A 12,686-nucleotide genomic window follows, 5' to 3' on the forward strand; every position below is an offset into this window, starting at 1 on the left:
GGCGATTCACTGCCACCATCTCGAGGGCAATTGGGGATGGGCAATAAATGCTGGCCTTACCAGCGATGCCCACATCCCATGGACGAATAAGTAAATACTCTACCACCCGAAGCACATGACTGTAAGAGATCTGGATAGGTGAAAAGAACAAAGACAATTGGTGTTTTTAATCATGTTATTTTGGGCTGATTTGGAGAAGTTTACAATTTAATACTGGGAAAACCGGTTTCCTTTCCCAATGTGTTCCAGATGATCTGTGGAGACAAATGAAGCCTAGATATCAGCCCAAGAGGAAGGGGGGGGGGGGGGGAAGAGGGAGCAGAAGCTTGAACGTTTATCCACACTATACTCAATTCAATCTTACAAATCTTGTTCTGCAGACCCTCACTCAGCTGGCAGCGATTAGATGAGGAAATGCCTGATCGTGTCATTTTGTCTGCGGAGAACTTAGTCCTTGAATCCCTAAATAAAACCGACAATGGGACGTACCGCTGCAGGGCGTTCAATGATGTTGGAGAGTCATACGACGATTATGTCTTGTATGTCTATGGTATGTATAACTCCTATCTACAGCTTATGTACCCTTTCTCTCTCTCTCTGCCTGTCTCTCTGTCTCAGCTGCAAGCCTATTTCAAATAGCTTTTGCTGCTAGTAGTTGTTTGCAAGTTAGAAATGTAGTTTGTCTTTTAAATGTAAAGTAAATGTGAAAAAATGGAATGTGTATGAATTACACTAATTTAGAGTTGGAAATGCCTCTCATTGCTTTTATTGACATAAATCTACTATGCTTTTCAACAGTACGTTGTGTGATTGCCTTGTGGACTCCAGTATTTATTGTACACCACTGAATTTTGAATATGAGGGCTAATGCTCCAAGTGCATAAAGCACTTGATGCTTTTCTGTCTGCGTTGATGATAAAGCGATTTCTGCCACTAAATGCTAAAAGTTGGATGAAAACCTTTTCAAATGCAACACGCCCACAGTTGCAGGCACTATTTTAGTGGATCTTCCACTGGTATCAAGCTTTGTGAGATCAAGCAGTCCAGGGTGAATCGCAGTCTGTAGCATGTAATCTTAGCAGGGCAGTGTAGCAATTGGGGGACCATTTTGAGCCAGGTCTATTTGAAATTTTCCTGTGAGGCTGAAAATATTTTGTCTTTTTTTGTGTTTGGTTTTGAAAATATGTAGCTTGGTATTGGCATCATTTGTGGGTTCTCTTCCCCACCCTGCATCAAAAATTAAATATTCTTTTAATGAACCAAAGTAAATGTTTATTTGTAAATTCGAGTTGGAGCTAACTTCATGCAAATGGGGCCACGGGAATTTTTCACGCAATATTTTCTCCATTTGTCCCCTCGTGCCGCTAGTCTGCAGTAGGAAGGCACATCTCCCTGGCCACCATTAATGCTGCTTTGTGATCAGCTCAGGTGGTTTCTTTGAAAAGTGGAAGACGATCACCAAGTCCAACTTTTCTTGCTCTTTGTCCCCTGCCCCAATTAGAAACATAGAAATTTACAGAGCAGAAGGAGGCCATTTCGGCCCATCATGTCCGTGCTGGCCGACAAAGAGCCACACGGCCCTCGGTCAGCAGTCCTGAATGTTACATATAAACCTCTGAACAATGGCGGAATGGTAAAAAGCACCCAGCCCAACCAGTCCGCCCCACACAACTGTGACAGCCCTTATACTGAAACATTCTACACTCCACCCCAACCGGAGCCATGTGATTTCCTGGGAGAGGCAAAAACCAGATTAAAATCCCAGGCCAATTGGGGAAAATAAAATCCGGGAAAATTCCTCTCCAATCCATCCAGGCGAATGAATCTAATCCAGGAGATCACCCTGGCTGTATTCGATTCCCTGCAGTACTTAGCATCATATCTGCACCAGCCAATTATTGAGATACCCCCAACCATGCCAAGAATTAATCAAGTGCATTCCACTGATGGCAGACATATCTAAGTGACTGACTACCTTAGAAACCTCTTAAAGTACTTGTTTGGGCAACAGATGGCCAAATCCTGATTGCATTTTGACATGGTTTAGTACAATAAAAAATGGGAAGTCTTTGATTACAAAGCATCGAGTCATATATTTTCCCTGCAAAGGCTATTCAGCTTTTTATTGCACTATTGTCATGTTCTTGATCAAAAATGAAGTGGTATATAATAAGCTGAGTCCTTTCAAACTATTGATTGCATTGATTGTCTGCATGTTTACATTGTTTACTTGCTAATGGCATGTACCCTACACATAGTATCCTACCCGTAGCATTGTGCAAAATGATAATGCAGTAATACTGGAAGACTCTCTGAAAACTGGCAAGTTGGAAATAAAATCTGCACACACACAAAATGCACTTATTTTGAGAATGCATCTGAATTTAAGGCCATTTTATGGGTAAGTACAGGGAAGGCTGAGTGGATCCTGATCGATCACCACCATGGGATTCATTTTTGGAGGAAAAAATGATTTTGGAAACAATGCTCTTCATCGAGTTTTTCTGTGGAGCCTTGAATGGCATCTGCTTATTGCAGCAAATACTGCAGTGGTTTCTCTGGGGTGATGTCAGTCAAGGGAGCCCTTGGAGAGGGTCTGCTCACCAACATTTTGGAATTAACCTGCGAAGCCACTTTAGTGCTGCAAGATTGGGGTGTAAAGGTAGTCCAATATGCAACAGTAACAGCTTGCATTTATATAGCGCCTTTCTCGTAGGAAGATGTCCCAAGGCACTTCACAGAGCATAATCAGACAAATTTGAGTGGCGAGCCAAAGAAGGTGACGTTCCTCATGCCGTACTGTTGAACAACGCATCTGTGCGTCAAACACTGAAGTAAAAAATCTGGTCAGCTGTGGCTCAGTGGGTAGCACTCTCGCCTCTCAGTCACAAGGTTGTGGGTTCAAGTCCCACTCCAGGGAATTGAGCACATAAATCTAGACTGTCACTCCAATGGCGTGCTGCACTGTCAGAGGTGCCATCTTTCGAATGAGACGTTAAACCGAGGCCCATTCTGCTCTCTCAAGTGGACGGAAAAGATTGCATGGCACTATTTTGAAGACGAGCGGGGGAGTTATCCCCAGTGTCCTGGGGCCAATATTTATCCCTCAATCAACATAACAAAAACAGATTATCTGATCATTATCACATCGCTGTTTGTGGGAGTTTGCTTGTGCGCAAATTGGCTGCCACATTTCCCACATTACAACAGCGACTACACTCCAAACTTATTTCATTGGCTGTAAAGCTTTTTGAGATGTTCGGTGGTCATGAAAGGCGCTATATAAATGCAGGTCTTTCTTCATAATGGCTGGAGCTAACACAACTCCCATAAGAACTGATGACCATTGTAAAACAGAAGACCATTGTAAAAGAGCCTGGTTGACCTATTGATGGATTGTAAATGTTTGCGATGAACAGCCGCCAGTCTGCGATTGGTCACCTCTTCCACACACAGCGTCGCCAGCCCGGCCAGCTGAAACGAGGACGTTTTTCAATGTACCTTGATAACGGAAGAAAGGCATGAGTAACTGGGGGTAGTTGCTTGCCTTTTCCGCCCAGCCTTGATTATTTCAATGTGTTTTAGCGAATATTTGGAGGTTGAAAGGAGAGCATCATCAGTCCGATGAGAGCAGCGGTATGGAGCTGACACACTCCCAACGCAATCCCCTGACTGGCATCCTCTCAGAATATCCGCTGCGGCCTTTGCTGGCGGAAGTACTCCACAGAAAAGCCCTGAAAGATAAGAGAGTTGTATTGTTAGTTTTTAAAAAAATGGGAGATAACCAAGTGAGATAATGCTTATCCATATTTGCCTTCTCTCTTGATCAGAACTGACAGTAATGGTATGCCATCAGCAACATTTCTGATGTGGATGTTTCTGTATCCCATCATTCTGGAATGTAGCATATCCACTTGAGATCAGCCTATTACTGGTTCACTTTGTACAAATGAAATCCACTGCTTCTTGTAGAGATATGCACCAATACCAATAAAATACAAATCGCACTAGAAATTTTACTCTCAAAATATGGCCGACTATCTATTCGCTTCAAAAACAGCTGGCAGCTGATGAATTGGTAATTGAGAACATCTCTGCTGGTCTGATCTCGAACCGCAATGGGAAATAATGCGCATTTTAAATAGAAGAGCACCAATTTAATGGGCTTGCAGTCTGGCAGTACTGTTTCAATGGGCCTCTCAAATTTATGATCCAGAGATGGAGGTGGAATAGACCAGGTGGAATAATGCAGTTCATTTCAGCTTACTCAGTTTGTCAGACGAGTCTTCCGTCATGGTTCAGTAACTGTAATATAACTGAGTAATGTGCATTGTAAGTTCAGTTGGTATCCAAGGAGTCTATATTCTAACAGCTTCTCATTCCAACTAAAAATAAAATCTCTTCTAATCTGTTGTCCAAACTAAATCCTAATCATAACCGGTTACAGTCTGAGTATTTGATAATAGTTGCAATGAATTATGCCCCTTTCACAGGTTGTCGGTACACTGTGTGAATGTTCAGTCAGTGTGTAACTGATGACGTCACACTGAAATTGACCAGACTCCTCCTGCCATTAATTTCAGCAAGAAGTGGAAAGTGTGGAGTTTAAATGACCCTCCATGCTGTTTTGGAATGATCCCATGACATTCGTAGCTGGCTGACGAAATGCCTTTTCAGACCAGCTCTCCACTTCCCACTAAAATGGCTCTGAAATGTGGTCTTGCCAATTACGCCAGTCACACAGAACAACTGCAAATGCATTAAAGATGTATCCCGGGCAGCACGAGAGGCTGCTCGAGCTCGTGCACAGAGTTTGTTTTTAAGTGTTTAATGATTTCCTAAACTCTTGGGGAGTGACTTCCCTGCAGGAACCCTTCCCTCCCCTCATGGTAATTGTGTGGTTTTTAACCCCTCTCTTTGATTGGTGTTGTATGCTGGATGTTCAAAACTAATCTAACCTAGTGCAGGTCTGATAAAACCAACAATTCTAGTGGTTTAGTTCCAGAAGGCAGTTTACAAAATAAGCAATTTCAGGCTGTGCAACAGATGTGAATTATGTCACCATCTAGAAGTCTCTCATAAACTGTAGACCTCCCTTGACTTATTTTATTTGTGCAGTCTGTCTTGAGCAATGAGAAACCGTTTAAATCAGCACCATTACCTTCAGCACCCCCTTTGCAAAAGCTCCGTTGGAAAGAATTATTAACCGCAGCAGTCTCTCGTTGCTGTCTTTCTGCTCATTGGATTTTTTTTTTTCAATGAACGTCAGTGATAGCATCGGGAATACTGGCTTGGGAGACCTACTGAGCTAGCAATGTGAGCGAGCACAATTAGCATCGCCAGAGAGATGATCATTGACCCAGTGGTGCCCCAGTTTCAATTGTGCATCTTAATACCAGCTCCCTCACGCTGTCGGGCACAGTAACTGCAGCATTTCGCCGCCCCGCCCCTGTGCCATCAGTGCTTGCTGTTTAAACAAATCAAAAGAAAAATGAGGCTAAGGTAAATGATTCTTTTCAACGCGCTCGCTATTTATAAGGGGGATGCAGAGTAATGTGTGCAAACCTAAAATAAATTGGAACTGCTGGAGTCACAACTATCGTCTGAGATTCGATCCAGCCCTCTTGTTCCAATTTGTGCTAACTGTGAAATACTGTTGATATAATCCACGGACAGGTGTAAAAATAACTATTAATCCTTTTTAATGCATTGCAAAATACTGACTGGCCTCTGATGCCTGCAGAATACCATTCTAGTGCAGTTACCAACCATTCAAAGAGATCATTGTTTTGCTAATTGACCAAAATTGTTGCAATTAATGAAAGTTACATCTTAAATTAATTTATGCTGGGATTTGATTGGCGTTTTATGCTAACAACTCACTGTAAACATATTTTCAATTCACAGCAAAAGTTCAGGTAAAATCTCCAAGAACACTTAGTTTAATCGAAATGAGAGCATTTGCCTTAGACACATTCAGCACAAGGACATGTTAAAGATGCTCACCTTTCTGTGTTGGGTTTTACAGCTGCTGTACTATTGTAGATCTCTGTTTCAACTCTTGTCATCTATTTTCACAGCTTTAATGGCACAAGCAGGAGTTTCGACTTAAATTGTATAAAAGCAATTGAATCAATTGTAGTTGATTCTTTCTGTGTGTATTTCTCAATGCATTTCTATTCAGTGCAAGTTGAGAAGCTTTCACGTTAAATGTAACGTCACAAGCAAGATGTTCATTCTTGTGAAGGTGCTTCTTGACCAGATGAGACAGATCTATTTATAAGCATTTTATTGGTATCTCTAAATGCTTTCTATTTGTGAAAGGTAATTCCCATGAATTAAAATTGTGCTTGTATAAAAAGTGCATCAATATTTCATCGAGCTAGTAGTTGGTGGGAAGGGGGTTAGTGGTTTGCATTATTTATTCACTGCCAGATAGCAGATCTGATGTGTTGGCATGTTATATTTGGAGAAATGTCAGTAGCATCGTCAACTAGAAATGTAAATTTATAGAATGGGCGAGCCAAGCGTTTTACAGATTTGCTTCTGCCCTCCACGAAACTCCTGCTGCGCGGCTAATTTCACTTTCATCTTTTATTTGAATAGGTCTTGGGTCAATTTCATGATTCTGTGTTTCCCTACTCGATCAAAGACAACCTCCTCCACCCGATCATTTGTGTAGCAGTGTTTTCTGGTTCGGATGATGGCTTTTTCAAGAAGTGTCTTGACGAATATCCCACCGTGGTGTGGTAATTTACCTCCAAGGCACCGTGAGATATTTCAGTAACGATGGTGCTATACGGGGAGCAGGGAACAAGGGCCAAAAGCTGGACGTCTGCGGGAGATCTGTGAGATGGGTGTGGGAACTGCATCGCAAGCGTTAAACAAGCAAACTCGGGACAAGTTACTTTCTACTTCGCAATTCAAACTGAAATAGTCGTGTTTGGCTGAACCCTCACTGTGGTTTCTCAGAGTTAACTCGTAATTATGTTAGAAGGGGGGTCAAGAAAAGTAATTTTGATTGGCCAAAAATTAAGTTAATGGAGCATCTCCAATTACGTGTTGCATTCTTATCAAACTAAATTCAAGGATGTAGCTTGCAAAATACGGATGGGACTATTGCATTGCGTTGTCTTTAAAATCTTGAATCTTTTGATGGACTGAAATTCCACTTCCCCACTCACAATTTTTTCTGAATTATGTCGTGGCCTCCCAACATTCAAGGTTGTATAGATGAGATTCAACCCATGACGACAGTGAACATTCCCCAGAAAGCCAGGAAACCCAGGTAAAGTTAGCATAGCAATTGCAGGTTTCGTTTCAGGAATTTTAAACTTTCAATTTTTTTTTTAAAAACAAGGATTCATTCCACGCAACAGAATTTTATTTAATTTCCATCCATAATCTAATTTGAGAATTTATGGCAAGTGTTACCAGTAGGTTGAATTTTCACGATGGATCTGGCTGCATCATCAATGCATTAAAGTGACCACACGCCATGATCTGCTCATGGTGAAAACTGGCGCAAGAACATTCTCTGCACTAAATAGGTGATTCTTTAAAAAAAATTCTAGCTCACTGTAACAGTACCTGATCAACTCAAATTTTCATTGGCATCAGGAAGATAATACACCTTGTTTAAAAGTACAGTCCCTTATATTGACACATTTTAATTCATAACCGCTCGTTTATATGGGTTACCTCTGAAGATACATTTTGTTGATATTACCTCCCTGTTTTCAGATAAATTAAGTAATGTCGACTCCGTATCATTAGACTATGATTGTGTTTAGATGTCTTGGGCTAGGAATTCGGTAGAAATGGGGCGTTAAATTTTGAAAAGACGAAAAAGTAGCAGCAAGCGCTAATCATTTTCTCCTCCAGCGATATTCAGTTTTCGCGCTCCAAGGGGGAAGTGGAGCACTAAATCAAGCGCTAACCACTTCTCTAGGGCGCTAAAGTCCGAGAGCGGGGCGGAAGCGACAGAGCGCTGAACAATTTCCAGCGCATTGCTAACGGCATCCCTCGCTTAAAGGGAAGGGCCGACGATGTTGCACAAGCTAGTTGTTGGCAGTTCTGTGTTGCCAGGCGACCTGCGCGACTGCCATTACAGCCCAAATACGCTCACAAAGGGGAGGGCTGGGACATCTTCCACCAGTGTGACGTGAAAAACATTGCGCAGGCACCAGACTGGTGCAAATAATAAAGGTTGCGCTGGCTGAAAACCATGCCCTTTAATTACCGCTCCCCAAGCGGCCAGCCGAGTTCACAACGCCTCCTCTTGCTGGCGTTGTCAGTGCGAGGCGATACAGCCGGGGGCGAGAGCCAATTTTACATCCGGGGCGCTGTGCGCTTTATGATGTCACGATCTGCGAGGCGCTATGGGCCCAGGCGCTACGAGTTAGCACCAGCGCTAAACTGGCATTGAAGTTTGCGGGCATCTCTGCGTTCGCCGCGCTCGGTTGCTAACCCCTTAGCGCCCCCCCCCCCCCCCCCGGCGCGAACAGGAGGTGCTAACCTACAGAATTTCTAGCCCTTTATGCTTACCGTCCACTTCCCCTAATATGCCACCGGTCACTATCCATATCATAATAGTCACTGATTAGGAGGTGACCAAGTCCTTTTTATTTTTCTCCTCGACTTACCACCCCACCCTTGGTGGAGTTCGATGCTCACCCTGCATCTTCCTAGGATGGCACTGCTGAAATCCAGAGCTTCAGTCTGGGCAACGTTCTGGTGCCGAGTTGCTTCCTGCCATTCCTGGAGCTCTGGGTGTTGGAGCTGTCGCGTGCTATGTTGCACTGCCTGCCCGTCAGATGAAGGTTTCACAGCCGAAGCCCTGAGCAGTGGAGCACCCAGTATGTTGTGGTCGGGGAGATCTTTTCTTTCTGTATCGAAGTCGCTAAACGGGCAGCCCAGGTGTTACAAATGCAGCAGGTTTCCACCTGGGCTCTTTGCTTAATGCACGCTCTTTGAGGTAATGGCTCTGTTTTAAAATAATCCTTCCTTTATTTAGTGACAGCTTGACTACCCTAGTCACTACCGTGATGGAAATTGAGCTTTTTTTAAAAAAATAAAATAAAATACCACGTCCAGAATTCTGCCACTTAATATACAATAGAGCAGTGCACCTCTGATTTATGAGAAGTAAAAGCCTGTGTAAATACCAGTTCATGTGACCTTTCATCGATATTCTTTTTGCATATTTTCCATCTCCGTGGCACTGCACTCAGTGGTGTCTCCAAACTAATAACACCTCATCACACTGAGGTGTTCTGCACTGAATTGCTCACTAAATATGATTGTGATGTCAAGCCTGTATTTTGCACAAACCCGTAGCAACTAACAATGCCATTAGCAGTGTCTGTGCATCATGATTATTTTCCTATCTGGTAAAAGTTGTCAAAAAAGGCAAGGGAGCACGTTTTAAAAAGCCTTTTGGGGCGTTATCCACTAGCTGTTTACATTTCGTCAGTGTTAGACGGAGCACGACATACTTCTGTTTTCTGTACCGTACGGTTTTTGACATGAGGGGGAATGGTGTGTGGGAGGGGAATGGAGCGAAGACAACTCTGTTTGGAAAAGCCATCACACGAGCCGAAGAAATTAGAATTTGTTTTATATATTCCCAAAATTTTCATTATTTTAGTTTTTGTGATTTTCATGTGGAAAAATGTTGTGTATTTCATTTGTGTTTTTATTCATTTTTTCCTTTTTGCCATCTAGATGTACCCACTACCATCCCACCTCCCACTGCAACCACCACTACTACCACAACTATCCCCACCATCACCGAAGGTACAGTACCCACATACCATCTTGCTCTTGTCCTCCGTGCTGCTACTTGATTATTATTTTTTTTCCGGTGGGTTGGAATATGAGCAGCAGTTTGTGAGAATCTAAACTGAACCCCACTGACAGAGCTTCAGGGTGCAAATCGACATGTCACCGCACAGGATTTAACTTCCTGACAGAATGGTTCTTAGTTTTGTTTTGGCAGATTGAGATCTCCCGACTGTTGTACGCTTTGTGGTGTCGGAGGAAAGACGCCCGATCCGCTGGAAAAATGCTTTCTTAATACAGGATCACTTTTGGAAAAATAATCTCTTGGCGGTTTGTTGACTCGAGCATTTTTACAAGCCCTCTGCTGAAGGGTTTATTTTTTTTTGCCAGCCCATTTATTTGCTATTAGGTATATTGTGGGGATCCCTGGCAAAAGCAGGAGTCGGCTAATCTTTTAGTAAAAGGCTTCCAACATCAAATAGATATCAGCGCAGAGATTTGATCTTGAAACCTGCCCAGTTTCATAAGCATATTTCTTCAAACTGAGGTGTGGGATTCTGTCAGTGAGAAGAAAGACCATTGCAATCTGCTTTGCTTTAACTGTTAAAAGGGGATTGCTATCTTCATGAAAATATGCCTTTCCAACATTTTTCTGTTGGGGTCGGAGGGAAGCCAAGAAACCTATTATCACTTTCCTCATGTGAGGAGCACAGTGATTGATTCAATCCAGTGCATTTTATGTCATTGTATTATATCCATGGTAAATAAAAAGGTTTGTCAAGTGCCTGCCTCCTCAGAAAAACCGCCCACAAAATTAGTTGTTAATGGATTCTGAATAGGCCTGAGGGGAAAGGGGAGGGTTCAACTATATGTTCTAGTACAGGATACAGTTATCCAAGCCAAAATACCCAGCAGGCAATTTAAATTGACATTTTAAATTGACACAATTGGCAACTGTCCCCAAGGCATAACCAAGCAGTGGACCTGATCATCAGATGTTTATGGGTTTTTTGTTCATTGAGTGTGGCATAAGACCATCCCTAAAGAAGATAAACAAAATTTGACTCTGTTCTGTAAAAGCTGCCTGCAGCGTGCTACTGTGACATTAAAGGGTGTTAGGAGTCACGGTGTAGTATTCTGCCAAAAGGCTCCCAAACCTGTGCTGTATTGTTGCCCTCGAACACACTCCCACCTGTTCTTCTTATACAGAAGCAGTAAATGTAAAGAGAAAAGAAAGACTTGCATTTATATAGTGCCTTTCATGACCACCGGATGTCCCAAAGCGCTTTACAGCCAATTAAGTCTGTGGCAGCCAACTTGCACACAGCAAGCTCCCTCAAATAGCAATGACTAAATAATCTGACTTCACAGATGCTACCTGACCCGCTGAGATTTCCAGCTTTTATATTAGACCAGATAATCTGTTTGTGATGTTGATTTGAGGGATAAGTATTGGCCAAGGCACTGGGGATAACACCCCTGCTCCTCTTCGAAATAGTGCAGTGGGCTCTTTCTCCTGAGGGAGCAGATGAAATTAACATCTCATCCCAAAGACAGCACCTCTGACAATGCAGCACTCCCTCAGCACTGCACTGGAGTGCCAGACTAGATTTTTGTGCTCAAGTCTCTGGAGCGGGACTTGAACCCACAACCTTCTGACTGAGGCGAGAGTGCTACCCACTGAGGCATAGCTGACACTGTTCATGGGTCTGTTTTCAGCAAGTGATGTCATTTTATCTGCACTGAGAATTGAGACTGGCTCTCATAAATCGAAGGGCTCAATAAAGATGAGAAATTGCATTGCATGCCTGAAGCTGCAGTAGTATGATTTCATAAACACGTTACAGGGAATTAACACGTCCCATCTATACAACAGCTAGTCTCGCTTCTTGAGAAGTGATGTAAACTGCACTTTCATTGTTGTGCAGATCAAATGTAATCAAAATTCTAATTCAAGCAATCCAACCAATGTCCAAATTTGGCCCGATAACGCTCCACATTGCAGGCAAACATGATGAGTCCCACTCTGTGTTCTTGTAGCTGAGTGGCTTTCCAGCCTTCACTACAACTGCCTAGTATGCCTGCTCACTGATAACAGTGTGACCCCACCTGGAGTATAGTGTACAGTTTTGGTCTCCTTGCCTAAGGAAGTATAAACTTGCCATAGAGAAAGTGCAACAAAAGTTCACCAGGGGTCACGGTCTCAGAATAAGGGGTCGGCCATTTAGGACTGAGGTGAGGAGAAACTTCTTCACTCAGAGGGTGGTGAATCTTTGAAATTCTCTGCCCCAGAGGGCTGTGGAGCCTCAGTCTTTGAGTATATTCAGGACTGAGATCGATAGATTTTTGGATATTAAGGGAATCAAGGGAAATGGGGATAGTGCAGGCAAGTGGAGTTCAGCTATTGAATGGCGGAGCAGGCTCGAGGGGCAGAATGGCCTACTCCTGCTCCTAATTCTTATGTTTTTAACCGGGAAACCAACAGAATCAGAGGAAAACACCCCATGATTCTTGACCTGCCCTCTGTCAAACAAGGATCACACTTTTGTGTTCAACCTGCAAACTAGCAAATGGTTGAAGGAAAATATAGAAATTGAGAAACAAATCTGCAGTTTTCCTTTCAGTGCAGTTTGGTTTCCTTTTAAAATAATCCCTAAAGTTTTGAAGGCTAAGATCTCGAGGGTTACGTTAGGAGGAGCGATTACACAAATTAGGGTTGTATTCCCTGGAATTTAGAAGGTCAAGGGGTGACCTAATTGACGTTTCAGGATATTAAGGGGAACAAATAGGGTAGACAGAGAGAAACTATTCCCGCTGGTTGGGGAGTCTCGGATTAGGGGGAATAGTCAAAAAATTAGAGCTAGACCTTTCAGAAGTGAAATTAGGAAACACTTCTACACACA

The 12,686-nt window shown here is 42.9% G+C and overlaps 1 protein-coding gene across 3 annotated transcripts in view; it reads left to right on the forward strand.

Moving 5' to 3' along the window:
• cadm1a (cell adhesion molecule 1a) overlaps positions 1-12,686 on the forward strand; it is a 432,536-nt gene that overhangs the window by 374,086 nt on the left and 45,764 nt on the right. For all 3 annotated transcript variants that reach the window (XM_070894428.1, XM_070894430.1, XM_070894429.1), the window contains 2 exons: positions 381-550; positions 9,727-9,798. In XM_070894428.1, the coding sequence (XP_070750529.1) occupies positions 381-550; positions 9,727-9,798 (242 nt within the window). The remainder of the gene's footprint in view (positions 1-380; positions 551-9,726; positions 9,799-12,686) is intronic.

The sequence above is a fragment of the Pristiophorus japonicus genome, chromosome 11, assembly GCF_044704955.1.
Source record: "Pristiophorus japonicus isolate sPriJap1 chromosome 11, sPriJap1.hap1, whole genome shotgun sequence".
In the NCBI taxonomy this organism is placed as follows: domain Eukaryota; kingdom Metazoa; phylum Chordata; class Chondrichthyes; family Pristiophoridae; genus Pristiophorus; species Pristiophorus japonicus.